This window comes from Tetrao urogallus (genome assembly GCF_951394365.1).
Source record: "Tetrao urogallus genome assembly, chromosome: 3".
Classification (NCBI taxonomy): domain Eukaryota; kingdom Metazoa; phylum Chordata; class Aves; order Galliformes; family Phasianidae; genus Tetrao; species Tetrao urogallus.
This window is the reverse complement of record NC_136815.1, coordinates 37,181,561-37,196,441: the sequence shown is the minus strand read 5'-3', so window position 1 is coordinate 37,196,441 and position 14,881 is coordinate 37,181,561. Positions and strand designations below refer to the sequence as shown.

Below are 14,881 nucleotides of genomic sequence, written 5' to 3'. Positions count from 1 at the left end.
CTTGCTTTGGTAATGCTCACAGTGGGATGGATGGTGATGCTGTCCTACATGTGTGTGGTTCCATTTCAGTCAGAAGTTTCTCACCCAAATCCTTTTGCACTCACAAAAGTTAGCATTTGCCTAGCTTGTTAAGGCACCTCAAACCTTGGGCAGTTCTTTAGAGAAAGCTGAAGCTCCTGATGCTGTTTTCTAAAACAGCAGACACTGCCGTGTGGAGTAAGGAAATAATTCAAGTACCTTGTGAATATAGTTTCATAGGGGATGGAAATCTAAGGCTTATTCACGTGGAATAGTTTCCTTCTTCACCAAGAACCTTCATCTAAAATACTACATGAGTTCATTAGAGTGTTTGGTGTTTTTTTTTTTTTTTTTTAATTGATATCAAGCAGAAGTGGATTTTCTCTGTAGACCTGTGCTTCTCAGTCACCAGTGTGAACAGAAAGAAGCTTAGCTCAAACTGCAGCAGTATCTCTAGGCTAAGTAAGGTTGAACAAGGATATCTGTACTTCAGTTTTTTGCAAAGGTGTTTCTTTCTCAGTTGTGTATTTCTGCTTGCATTGGCTCAAGTAAGCATTTGATCAAGTTAGTTTGTATTTCTGCTTAGAACTGTTCTATCTGGAACAAATACCTGCATGGCCACATTTGTGCTGAAGGCAATGCATGGGGAGCAGTAAGGGAGGTGAGGGTCTGCTGCTCTTCTTGATGTCCTCATCTTGGATTACTGTAGGTTATTGGCACTGAAATATCTTCAGCTTGCAGTTCCTAGAGCCTGTTTCAAACTAGTGAATGGCTGAAAAATGTGATTCAAGCTGTCCTGTATGGCATAGGGAAATCCGGTCATCCTTACAATGGAGTAATTTCTCTTTGTTTATTGTCTGGTGCAGCAGGAGGCTGGGCACTTCTGTGCATGTACATATGGGTGATGTGGTCGAGCTAAGGAGTAGGGACAGGTCTGTTCCACTGCTGTATTTGCTGAGGTTTTTAAAGTGTATTGGTTTGAAGAGTTTCCACAAAACTGTTTCTCCCAGATGTTTGCTTTCTCAGTGTGGTAGTCCAGTAGAAGAGTGGCTCCCTTCAGTCATTCTGAAGGAACTTATCTAGGTGGAAGCAGTCTTGGTGATGAGTTAACTTGCCTGAGCTGTCGTCTTGTTGGTGCTTTGGAATTTTGCAAAAGAAGCTTACTGAAAAATACAAACAAAAAAAGCTGTAAGAAGAAACCAACCCACAAAACCTGTTTGTGTGCACTACTGAAGTCATTCATTAGATGCTGAAATTCAAACTTAGTACTCTGTCACTATTAAAAGGTGATACTTAACTCATTTCTTTTCTGTTTCTAGCCAGGGTACGAGTGTCTAGAATGCCCAAGTATGCACAGCAGCTTAGAGATCATGACAGAAATCCTTGCATAGCGGTAAGATCAAATTGGGATTTCTGTTTGTATGTTTCTAGGTCAAAATGCAGAAATAATTCCTCTAGAAATTGCATTATTGGGAGCACTCCTGCATCAGTAGGCGCTGAATGTTTCTTAGAGGCTGAAAATGGGAAAGACTGAAAAACACGTGTAGTAAATTACATATGAAATAAGTCTGTAGTTACTTATAAATGGGAATAACACAACTTACTGCTTTATTGTTCTGTCCATAAAACCGGTCTGAAATCCCAGTTAGACAAGCTTGAAGGATAATCTTAATATTCTTCTCTGGGTTATACCATGGATCTCTGTAAACAATTGTTTTGTGGACTTTCTTCTTACTATTTAAGGAATACTATGTTTGTTACAATCTCCAAATGAAGTAATTGCTCGGGGATTACTGATTATCTGTTTTGGTAGATGTTCCCTTTGATATAGTTCATTCATCTGAGAAGCTGTCTCCTATCTTCGTAGATACTCCAAGACCTGTTAGAATTTTTAGACACTGAGTACAGTAACTTCTCTCAGCTCTGAAGCTTGTTTTTCCTATTAAAGGAAACAGATGCCTCTAGAAAATGTATGGATGACAACAACTATAAAAAGGATATGTGTACTGATTATTTTTTGAAGTACAAAAACTGCAGAAAATTCTGGGTAAGCAGGTTTCCTTAAGCACCATAGATTTTTTTTTTTTCCCTAAATTTTACTCCTTATCTTGTTTCAAGTATATTATTTCTGACGGTGTTTTCTGAACTCTTTGGACTGTACTGCTTGCTACTGCTGTTCTTATGCCCGCATGAAGGTGCTAGGTTCCTAAATATTTAGTATGTGGTGCCAGAAGACTTAAACTTACTCTCTGAAATTGTGAGTCAGTGTTCTTGCAGTGTATTTCCCTCTAAGTCAGTCAGATATTTTTGTCAGTAAGTTTTTTTTTTTAAACGCACATAAAGAAAGTGAGACAAGTAAAGTTAAGTAAAGAGAGGTAAGACAAGTTGATCTGTTTTTGTTGCTTAGGCTCATGTTTGCTTCAATCTGAGATAACGCTCAGGAAGAGTTCACTGTTTGGTGGTGATTTCATTTTTTTTTTTTTCTCCTGTATTGTGGTGGGAAAGGATCTTGAGGGACTGGGCACTTCTGTGCGCATGGATATGGGTGATATAATCCCATGCAGTTCAACTGTTCTCTGCTGTCTTTAGTCCTTATGCCACTGTAATAGTCTTTCAGTTTATGCCTTTAAATACTTTTATAAACTTCAAAAAAACCTGCTTACAGACAATTGCATAGTCGTCTGTGCCATGGGAATGCTGTAATGTGAAGCTGCAAGGTGAGCTATCAGATAGCTTCAGTTAAATACTAGTACGTTTAGTTGTCAGCTAATCAGATCTAGAGTATCTGGCTCCTTGTATATAAGAGTACTTCAGTTGAAGGATCTTATTCAGCAGGAGCTCAGGGGCAGAGACTTTTGAGAAATCAGTGTTCTCATGCTTACTTTCTTCTGTTTTCAGCATGACATTATGATGCAAAGGAAAAGAAATGGTGTGAAACCGGAGATGCCCTCAGCAGAAGAGAGAAAGAAAATCTTGGAATCGGTAGAGAAGCCATACTGACTACAAACTTGCATTGTTTTACTGTTTTCACTGTACATACAAAGACTTAACAGCAGCAGGTTGCCCTCTTGTAAACTGGACTTCACTGTTGCCATATCTTGGATTAAAGTAAGCTGCTAAATTTTGAAGTGTGAGCTTTCTAAGATAGGACTAGTTCTATTTGTGCTCTTCCTCATTGGTGTTTAGTGTCTCACTAGAAGACATGGGTACCAACACAGCTTGTCCAGACACCTTGGAAGTAGAAGCTAACATGCTGTGAAACGCTAAGTGCTGTGAAATAGTAAAGACTCCTAAGATTTGCAATTCTAACTTTTCTAATAGTTGTAAGTTTTAAGGGCTGTGTATGTTTAGAAAGACTAGTAAAGGACTAGTATGTGCAAAATCTCTTGTGTGTAGCTATTCTGACTAATATTCTAAGCTTATCATGGGTAGTCCTGTCACTGTTTTCATGTGTTGTTTTCAGTGTCCCTTCTTTAAATAACAGTATTCATGAACTAAAATCCCAATTCCAGCAAGCTGTCAGTAAGATTACAGCTCTTCATTGATGTGAACAGAAGGTTGCTATAAATCAGATGTCCAGGCTTTGCTTGGTACAAGGTTAGAGAGGTTGGTGAAGATGGAAATGAACTAGTCTCAGCTGAATAGTACCTTTGGTGGATAGTAAATAGATACTTGGCTGTTGGAGAGGGTTGGGGACTTTGTAGGCATATAAACATGCACTTGGAGTGACATAGCAGGTTTAACTATAGTACATCTATCTAAGACTCTGGACAGCTGAAGCCCTGGGTTTGGAAATGCTTACTCATACAAGACTACAAAGCTCGGTTTGAATAGGCTACTCCAGTCTTACTTAAAACTGATTCCTTATCTAAACTGGGCAACTACTAAGAGTAATCAGATCGCTGTCTAGAAACACTTGTTTTCTTTACCTTCAATGTTTTCTAATGTCCTGGCTACCTCACGCCCTGTGGTAAAATGGAAAAACCACTGTCATGAGCTCAAGTTCCATGTGAAAACCTTTTAAGACATACTGCGATTAAGTTGGCAGAACTCTGGCTGACCTCTTGGAGGATGGTGTAAAAGTGTTGTCTCTCTATTTAGACTGTTTTGGAAAGACTTCATAGCTTCCTGTTTTTCCCTCTGTCTGGCTTGTCTCATTGCTTTCCACTCAAGGCCTATTTCTATGTTAGTAGCAGTTTTATGCTATTTTCACCTTCCCTCTTGCCATTTGACTGACTAGTAACTAATGGATCTACTTTTCCTCCTGTCTTTCTGGCTGCTCTCCTTGTATACCTGAGTTTGGAAGCGGGTTGATCGTGCCCTTTTTGTTACTGGAAAGAGTGTAACTCTATGCCTCTTGAGTGCGCAGTTCTCTGAGAATAGCTGTCTGGCCTCCAAACCATGTCATAAGTTCTCTTGTGTGTTCCTGGCAAGGGAAGTAGACCTTCTTCAGTGAAGATCATGAGATTCTTTATTTTGGATTATTTTGTCTCTACTTAAAATTCAGACTTTGCTGTTAGTGATTGTGTTTTTGTTTGGAGCAGAGGAGAAGCTTCCATACTAGATTCGAAGGCTCTCCCTTGCCCACCGCGTCTAAATTGTTCCAATACCCTCCTATTTAGGAGTTTTTTCCAGTTTGGCACAAATTCTTCTGTGTAATAATTTGAACATTTTTAGCCTGTTCCAATTCCAACATTTTTCTAGTAACTTTGTTCTTTCTCTGCTCTAATGATCTAGTCCTGCAATGACTTTCTAATACAGCTCTTCTTCCTGAAGATCGTGTGTTCTCCATGTGAGTGGAGAATTCCTTGCTTTTGTTAGTTAGGCTTACTGGTGCTACTTCCTCATTGGCCATACTTTTATTTAATCTTCCTGCTCTCTGAATTTTGGCTAGCTGGCTGTCTTGTTTTATTGCATCTCTGAACTTTTCTAGTCTTGCTGCTTTGCTTGTCTGAGTGCACCTTCTCTCCCACTTGGCACAAGTTTGTCATTTGGTACCTTTGCTGCATCTTTAGGCATGGTGTCTTTGCTCTTATGGCTTTAGTTACTAATCTAGTGCTTGCTGTTTTCTTCTTGCTGCACTCTGGCTCTGGACTTGCACTTAAATCTGTTTTCTTGCATGAGTTGAAGTTTCTTGAAGCTGTCTCACTTACCCAGAATCTTTCTTTCAGATGTGAGTGTAAGAATAGCCATACTCCTAGTGGGTTTTTACATTTTCATTTTTTTCCTGCTAATGTTTTCTGGGGGGATTTCTGCTCATTTCCTTCTCTTAAAGGATGGTTGACATGTGGCAGTTCGAGGTATCTGCTATACTGCGTGTAAAGAAATAGGACTTGAATTCAGAAAGTTAGAGGAAGAGTTGTATTCCCTGCTGGAGCTATTTCACAACGCAAAAATATGGGATTGCAGGGTGAGCTTAAGGCATGTGTAATGCAAGAGCAATTCTCTAGTATTAGACTTTCTGATCGTCAGTGGACATATAAGGTAAGTTACTTTCAAGCTTTATGGCAAGCCTGATCTTTTTTGATGAAGTGTAAGCAGTGACGTTAAGATTGCATTCAGGTAACAGTTATCTGTTGTGAGGGATGTTGCTTATTCAGTTGTGTATTGCATGTGCTTTATTAAACTTCTTCCTTCCCCAAATTTGTTCTAAAAATAATTCAATAATTAATTCAATCCATTAGTGAAGTTTGAGTCTTTGTTTTCTTCCGTTCACTTCAGGTTATTGTTCCTAGTTTCACTTCTGAGGCTGTGGAGTGGTAAATTATGGCAGCAAAAACATAAGCTGTTATTTATGAAACAATTTTTTGGCTAATTTTTGTAGTGTGGTTAACTGTCTTTGGTTGTGAGCCAAAGGTAATGGTATTTTCTTCGTGTCTGAGAGTTGATATTCTGCACATCAAGCACTGAGGTAAGTTGTAGACTGCCAGGCTTTCTGGGCAGTAATAAATCGGGTTGGACTCCTTGCTTCACTAAAGCAAGCACGCAGTCTTCTGCGCTAGCACAGGAGCAAAACGTGAAGGACCAATGCAGTTCATTTGGGAAGGAGAAGACTTTTTGTGGGTTTTGTTTGCTAGTTTTAACTTAGTTTTTTGTGGTACAAAACTAAATCTGGATCGTGGTGGTGAACTGTTTCATTTTTTTGTTTGACAGCTGGATGGTGCTGTTGTACAACAGAGGCTGCATGAAAACAACATTGCTAACCACTGCTGTCTTTCAAGGTGTGTGGGTTTTTTTTTTTTTTTTTTTTTTTTTTTTTTTTTTTTAAGCCTCTTCCACAGATTTAAAACCTGAAATTCATTTAGGAGAAGGGAAGGCTGGATGTTGCCTCTATACTATAAAGAGATGAGGAAGGTGAGAGTCTAGAATGCTGGAGATAGGAAGTTTATGTGTAGCCTAAGAAACCTTCAAGTATGGTCCTCCAGAGTATCTTTTTTCCACTGAGGTCTCTTGCTCAGAGCTGAGCAGTGAACCAGCAGTAGCTCTGGGCTTTCTGCCAGGCCCAGGTGAATGTCCAGATGTGTCTTTGTTTTACAGTCTTGTGGTTCCTGTAATCCTACAGTGCAAGACTGCTGTGATGCTTTCTGCTCCCATGGTGGGTATGACTTGGTGCTCCTGTAGGTGTTAGCCATTTAGCTCCAGAGTCCTGAAAACATCTTTGGGTTCAGTAGGTAAAGCTTTGATAGGCAGATCGTTGCATGTGCTGCAGCTTTGGGTGTTCTTGTTCTTCTCTGACTAGTTAAGTATGGAAAGGAATGGGTAATATAGATATACTTCAGATATTTTTTAATTGTTATTGCTACCTGTTGGATAGAAAATTACATTTATACCCACTAAATGCTAATGGACTAAATGGACTATTGAGGCTTCAGTATGTTTTTATCTGTTTCTATAGATAAGTAAGACTCATTAGATTTTGAATAAATTCTCACTCCATTCTTCAGGGTTCTATCTTGGTGCCTTCTTTGTCCAAATCCTTTTGTGAGTGACTGCAGTTCTAACACCTTCAATACAGGTGAAGTCTTTAAATCACACGATTACTTCCCACTTGACACTTGATGCTGAACTAAATGCAGCTAACCTGAAACTCTTTTAGAATTAGCCTGTCTTCCCTGTTAGCATCTCACTGAATAATGTCAGCCTTTTCCTTGCGCTAGTGCAAATCCTGCCCTTAGACTCCCATTTTCCTATGACTTCAGTCTTGTGGATTTTCCTCATGTACAATACTATTTCATCTCCTGACTTATATCTGGCTTTCTTGCTTTTTGGTTGATTTGCTTCTTAGCTTGTCTTGTAACTTCAGGTTTGACATCTATGTATGTGGTGTCAAGTTTGTTGTGGAGGTATCATTCTACAGCAGTTTCTTCCTTGACTGCCTTTTGCCAGTCTTCACTTTCACAACTGATTTCTGTTAACTCTGCCTGGAACCTCTTTCCTGCCTATCTTTTTCTTACAACTCTAGCTTCCCTTTCAGCCCCAAAACACGTTTCCATAGCTCACATCCAGGGATTAAAAAGAAAGTCTTCCTCCAGCAGCAGACTCCAAGATGGGATGTCTGTGTATATGAAATGCTAACTGAACGGCTTTTCAGTTAGCAGTGAAAACCTCAGGTTTTTAGAAGCTCTGATAGCTCTTTGAGTGCTTTTTGAGTCTGATTTGTTTTATGGTGGTGCTTTGTGTTTAATTTGGGCTGTCAGCTCCTTCAGCAGCAGTCTGTAGAATGCTGCACGCAGCTGTGGCACTGCAGAAACAAATAATACTGAAACTTCTGAGGCTGAGAACCACAACAGATACTTGTGTCTTTCAGATCCTGAAGTAGCACAGTGGCTGACCTAGTTATTAACAGTAGCTTGCCTAGAAAATGTCTTCTGAAGGGATGTGAGGCCATTTGGTCTTAGAATCATAGATTATCCTGAACTGGGAGGGACTCACAAGGATCATAGAGTCCAAACACTTTCTTATGCTGTCTGTGGGAGTCATTGCAATTTATTATATATTATTTTACAAAACCAAAGAAGTTGGAGTAGCATGAGTCTTCCATAAATAAGATGGGTTTCTTTTTGGTTGCGGTTTTTAGAGTGAATAAAATCTTCATAGCCACTGGAGTTAGGCATACCACTATTGTTTTCTAAAAACATCCTTTTAAAAATTAATTTTTAGAATTGTTTTCTTTATTTCTTTATATACAGTTTTCCACTCCTGCCAAGTTGACTTCCAGTTTACTCTTAGGTCTTTACTGCCTGTAAAAGATTACTCCTATTCACAGTGCCTATTTCAGGGCTGTGTGAGGTGTGTAGTGTACATTTTGAGCAGATTTCATCTGAAGCCTCAGTCCTAATTTATTTCAGGAATTATTCTAAAATCTGCTATTTATTTCAAACTTGACCTAGTTGAATTCAATTTTGCCATTGCTTGGCACATTTAAGCACTGCTGCCCTTGGACTACTGCTTTACTTTGATAAGCAGCTGTCCACTGGAAACATTTCCTGACAGTTAAGTGTTGGCAGTTTGCAGACTTGAAACAAGAATGAAAATCTCTAATTGCTCAATATTTGCTACTTTTCAAGCAATTAGTTTTGGTTTCAGTATGAGGAACATGTTGCCTCCTTTTATTTCAGCTGAGTTAGTTCAGTGGATACAAGCTATGGTCCAGCTCCTGAAGCTACTATTAAAACAAATGCTTTCAGTTGATGACAAATTTGTGTTTTAAAATGTTTTTACCACTTTATAAGCACTACTACAGTTCCTTCTCTTCTAGTTTTTTTTTTTTTTACTGTGCAATGTCATTTCTTCGCTTTTAGTGAAGAGACTCTTGTTTCTAGCAGCTTCAGTGGCGCAGAAATGTCTGCATCTTTTACTACCTATGTTTTATATCTCAGCACTTAATATTCTTAACTTACACCTTCTCCAATATATTTTGTATTTTCTTCTTGAAGACTTTTCAATTCAACCTTTACTTCTGGAGAGTGCTGTTAAATTCCTGTACTTCAGTACCTTCAAGGATGATGATGGTATTCTATTTTCTTAATGCTTTGCATAACACTTTCTTGGCACAATACCTTGCTCTGTGTGCCAGGGAATATTGATGTCATCCATTGTCCTGTAAAATAAGATTAATGGCTCTCAATTATTGCAAAACACCATTCTGTGCATGCTATGGATCAGCAATTTAAAGCGGAAAGTAGGCAACCAATCAATAACAAAATTCGGTGCTCTATTTATTCTTACTGGAAGTGAAGAATACAAAACACTTTAACTGCTTTTCAGTAGAAGCAGTTAAACATCACCCAACATTCATGTTCAAGAAATAAAAACCCTCTGAACTATGTAGTTCAGAACCTTGTGGGTCAAGGATCAGATTTTTGCATATACTTTTTATACATTTTTTTGCATATACTTAAAATTGAACTATTGTCTATCAAATATCAATGTTACATGTACAGACAATTGTAAGCCATGTTATATCAGTGAGATGTAAAATAAATTGAAAACATAATTATGCTTTGGAGTTGTTCCAAAATAGATCATAATTTCAAAGTAAATAAGAATGACAAACAAGAAAGCTTATGCTCAAGATAGAAAAGGAATACTAAATGTCCTGAAAGGAAATAACACTTGAGATGATATTAGACTAATAGTAGAAATAGGTTGATATCTCAAACTTACGAATGATCATAATTCCTTGCAGTATGGACTGCTGAGCAGCTCTTGGCTGCGTGTAACTGATTAAGTGATGGACAAGGCTGCACGTGAGAACTTGAGTGGCAGGAATTCAGGTGTCTTCTGCTGATTTAGATCATGGAATTGTACAGTTGTTTGAGTTGGAAGGGACCTCCAAAGGTCATCTGGCCAACTCCTCTGCAATGAGCAGGGGCACCTACACTGCATCAGGTTGCTCAGATCCTCATCCAGCCTAACCTTGCATGTCCCCCGGGATGGGGCTTCTGCTGCCTTGCTGGGCAGCCGGTGCCAGTGGAATGAAATTGAACCAAGTTGCTGCACTGGCGTATTCTTGTAACACAGTGCTTGCTTCAGTGCATGGGAAGTAATGAAGGGATAAAGGGGCAGACCTTTAGATAGAGTGTGCTTTGTGAAATTGCCATTTCCTGCTGTGTCAGCCTTCAGTGCTTCAGCTCTAAGATTCCTGATGACTGATAGGTTCAAACAGACTTTACTGGCTCCAAAAAAATGCTATGTTTAAATTCTCTTCTACTTGACAGGCAAAAGCAGCTCCTTCAGCAGATTAAAGATGATGGTTACTGTATGATTCTGGGCTGACAACTCCTGTACAGAATGGAAGAAGTGTTTTGACTATTTAAACTGTATGTTCCTAAGGGCATGCTTATTGGCTATTTGTAGACAGCTGGCGCCTGTGAGTGCCCAATGCTTTGAATCATAATCATTAAGGTTGGAAAAGACATCTAAGGTCATCTAGTCCAACTGTCAACTCACTGCTGCTACCATGCCCACTAACCATATCCTTCAGTGTTACATCTATGCATTCTTGAAAACCTCCAGCAATAGTGACTCGTCCTGCATCCTTCGGCAGCCTATTCCAGTGCCTTACCACTCATTTGAGGAGAATTTTTTCCTAGTACCTGAAGTATCAGAAGTGACCAGAGGATGACGTTGCACTGCATCCTTTCATACTGGCAGTGCAAATGGGATGGGTGTTTACAGAGTAAGCTTGTCACTGGTCCAGTCCATGGGAGTGCCTGTGAGGTATGCTGATGTGGGAATGAGAGGGAGGACATTCATTTTCTTTCAGGATGTTAGGTGATGCCAGAATCTGTGGTGATGCCCTTCAGCAGCTGTTTCCCAATCCCTCATTGCTGCCCTTGTTAGTCACTGTTCATCTACCCACATGCTAGAAGTATTTTTCAGCTTTCTGCCCTCTAAATTTTAACACTCAAAACCCTGAGAATCAAATATACTAATAAATACCTTAACACCTCAGCTCTTTTTAGGGTTTCTGTGGAATGAAAGGAGTTGACAGTGTGCTTCTCTGTTCTGTAGTGTGGGTAAATCCCCCACCAGGAGCAAGTGGGCATCAGAATCTCTCTGTCTTCCCTAATTGGCAGCCACAGGAGATCAGGCTCCTGGACAAGCTGTTGTGAAGCCACCTGTGGTTACCTGCAGGTGACCCCTGTTTTGAGCACAGCAATTCTCTGACCCAAATGGTACAGGTTTGTGCTGGTCTGGAAATGCAGGCTTGTTGTTCCTATGTGCTCGTGAGGGCACTTCCTGCTAGTCTTATGAGGAGTGGTTGGATGAGCTGGGATTTCTTCTGGAGAAGAGGAGGCTTGGAGGAGACCTCACTGCACTCTACAGCTTCCTGAAGGGAGGTTGTGATGAGGAGGGGTTTGGCCTCTTCTCCCAGGCAACAAACAGGACCTGGGGAAATGGCCGTAAGTTGTATCAGAGGAGGTTTAGGTTGGACATAAGGAAAAACTATTTCTCTCAGAGAGTGGTCAGGCACTGGAATGGCTGCCCAGGGAGGTGGTGGAGTCGCCGTCCCTGGCAGTGTTCAAGAGGTGTCTGGATGAGGAGCTGCGAGAGATGGGTTAGTGCTTGTGGTAGCAATGGTAATGGGAGCACAGTTGGTCTAGATGATCTTGCAGGTCATTTCCAACTTCGTGATTCTATGAACTTGGCATATGTATAATGGTGGCAAGCAGACATTGGTTTCTAAAATCAGAGTAATTTGCTAACTGAAAATGTTACAATGTCTTCATTTATGGTTTTCTTTGCAATCCTCTGTTAGGTATAGATAAGGTGTTCACTTGCAGGGAGAAAGATTTTTATGCACATGTATTTCCTCGTGATGTATCTGCAGCTCAGCATTCACATTGCTGGGAGAGAGGAACAGAACCTGCTGTTTAGTCAGGGATTGATGCTACTGACGTAAGCAGCTTGCAGGTGTTCTTCTATGAGCCCTTAGAAGGATACTCAACATGTGGCATTGCAAGAACAGTTTCAGCGAACTTTAGGTAAGCAAATTGACCTAATTTAATAAACCACTTTTCATCAAGTGAGATGGAGCCAAATCAAGTGCTTTTGCCAAGAAACGTATTTTTATTAGCATGGTACAATTGGTTGCTTATTAAGCAACCTGTGTTCACAGTGTGTGCTGCGGGCAGGAACAGAGCTGTGGCCTTGGGGTTTCCCACCCAGAGAGGGTATGTTGGGGAGGGAGGGGGGTGGCTCCAGGCTTCCTGCACTGGGTTTTGTGTGGAACTGGGCATTTCAAAATAAATTCAAGTGTTATCTCACTGTTCTTTAAATTATGTTTGTATCTTAATTTTCATTCTTTTAGCAGCATTACCCCTATTGTATCCCAACAGTGACATCACAATCATCATATCTGTAATGGATTTATTGAAAGGCATCTCTGTTCTTGTAACCTATTCTGATGTGTTGTGCTAGCAGACTAGATCATCTTCAGAGGTCTTTTCTAGCCTTAATGATTCTGCCTCTAGTGATCAGCTTTGCCATTAAGTGAAAATGTCCACCTCTGGCCCCCCAGCACAGCTGCAGTACTTTTTGATTCAGCAGAGATGCTAATAGGAAACCAAAGTAGTATTTTTCTATTCCTGACAGGCAGCTTACATAATGGGTACTCTTCCTCAGGTACTATAAAAACCAGACCCTCAAGACTCTTATTTGTCAGTGTTCAGTGAATGCATATGATTGTGTGCTGGTTTCCTCTCTGTCAAGGCAATCACATTTCAGTTCTCAAGATGAAGCATTTTTTCCCCTCTTCTTTGAGACCTGTTTAAACTATTTGGATGTTATTAAGCTTAGTATCATTTATAAGGATAATTCAAGCCAACAGGATACTGAATGGAAAAATAGAATAGCTTGAGAGTATTTGCAGACTTTACAACAGTATATCTTGTTTTAAAATTTTGTTTTTATTAAATATTATCTTTAAAAAAAAAAAAAAAAGTTTTCCAGAAAACAATGTCACTGCCAATCTAAAATCAGACTTCTTTAGTTAAAAAAAAAAAAAAAAAAAAAAGCATATCTAGGCCAAGGCTCCTTCACTTTTTTTGAATAACACCTAGAACTTCTCTTGCTCTTGAGGTATTAGAGTTTCCAAGTCTGCGGATGGAGTCTGTGTCTCAGTCACAGCTGTTGCATGTGGACAGGGAAGGTGCAGTCTGTGCCCTGTTCTTTTTCTGTAGGCCTGGGGCATCCCCAGTGCTGCTACTGACTCTTGAATTTGTAGCTCCAGGCATACATGGTGCGCTTCAGATGAGGTTCTCAGAATGTGGAAAGCTGTGCTCTTAGGCAGTATTTCTTCCCTGTGAGTGTTGAGCTCTTAGCATATCTCAGGCTGTGGTTGTAGTATGGATGTGCCCAGCTGTTTGATCTCATATCCTTATATTCAGCTGTTGATATCGCACTCCCAATGTTTTTATGCTTTCATGTAGCTTCCTTCAGAACCTGCATCACATACTCAGTTCCCAGCTCCCCTTCCTGTCTGGGGAAGCGGAGGCAAAAAGGAAAGGCTGTGGGACTGTCTTGCCTCCATTCGTGCACCCTTACAGAATCCCGGAGCCTCATTCTCATCAATTCCCTTGTCCTGAGGGTAGACTGCAGTCTGTTTTTCCTTTGAGAAAACAAACTTGTCCACTTGCTCACCCCAGTCTTTATGGCAGAAATTCTGCCCAGCCCATGTCAGGGTGGAACTGCAATGGATGGTCCCTTACACTGGAAACAACAGATCAAAGTGATTTTTCAAGACATGTTTTGGCTGTAACCAAGTGTTCTAAACTGTTACTTTGTTTGTGAATTTGGCTTTCTTGCATTGTGGGTTAATGAATCCACTGTGTATATTTATCTTGCAGCATTGTGTATTTGATTATTGGTTGTAGTGCAAGGAAACTTATTTTTACAGTAGTTGATAGTGATATATATATATATATATATATATATAAAAATATATATATATATATATATATATAATTGCAGCTGAGATCTGGAAGCAGAGTGTTGTACTGAGAGCTAAATTAGACAGCTGAGCTGTTGGACAACTTCTTGCTACCAAATGGTAGAGATACTGCCCCTTTCACCAATCCTTTTGCCTTTGCATAGATGCACCTTCAGGCATATGCTAGTTCTCACGCTTGTGGGCTCCCTCACTTGGTTAGAACTTCTAACCCTGCAGCTTATGTAGAACAGTTCTGGTTGGGTTAATGCTGGTTTTATGTAATTTTGCACTTAAAGTGATTGTGCAAGTGCTGGAACACGTGAGCTGCAGGCACTGCACAGTGTCTGCTTGCAGTGGATCATCTGTGTTTGTTGCCCTTCTATTACAAACTCTTGCGCCAAGAGACCTCCCGTATAAGTTTGGATTATCACCAGCAAAATTGATGAGTCAAGACTGCAACAGCTCATATCCTTTGTGGCTCACCAAAAAGCCCTCTCACACCAAAAGACTCCAACTGCATGACACTGGGTTCCATTCCAGTTTTCCCATCTAATTGTTTGACATCTTACCAACAATAGTCTGGAAAAAAAAAAAACAAAACCTGAGAAACCAATCTTATGAGTATTGCTTCCTGTTTTCTGAAGCTGAATGCTGAACAACAGTTTGTGTAATGATGATGAACTGTTAAATATAATTAAGTCTTATTCCCTATAGTCCTTGTAATAAAAATTGTAAACAATATTTTGCAAATAAAACTGCAGGCCCACAGGCTGTCACTTCCAGATGGCATGAATTAGCAAAGGAAGATTTGTTGTGCTTCCTTTCCCCAGCAATCCACCCCTCCCCTGGTTTGGGATGTGCTAGCCCTGGCCAGGGATGACTCAGCTGCTGGTTAATCACCTGCTGAAGTGCTAAAAGTGATAGATT

At 40.1% G+C, this 14,881-nt stretch overlaps 1 protein-coding gene across 1 annotated transcript; it reads left to right on the top strand.

The window, feature by feature from the left end:
- Positions 1-1,357: 1,357 nt before the first annotated feature.
- CHCHD7 (coiled-coil-helix-coiled-coil-helix domain containing 7) lies at positions 1,358-3,018 on the top strand (the record flags this gene model as incomplete). The annotated part of the gene is made up of 3 exons (XM_079533671.1): positions 1,358-1,411; positions 1,967-2,065; positions 2,917-3,018. The coding sequence occupies 3 exons, from the start codon at positions 1,358-1,360 to the stop codon at positions 3,016-3,018; spliced, it is 255 nt and encodes an 84-aa protein (XP_079389797.1).
- Positions 3,019-14,881: the final 11,863 nt, after the last annotated feature.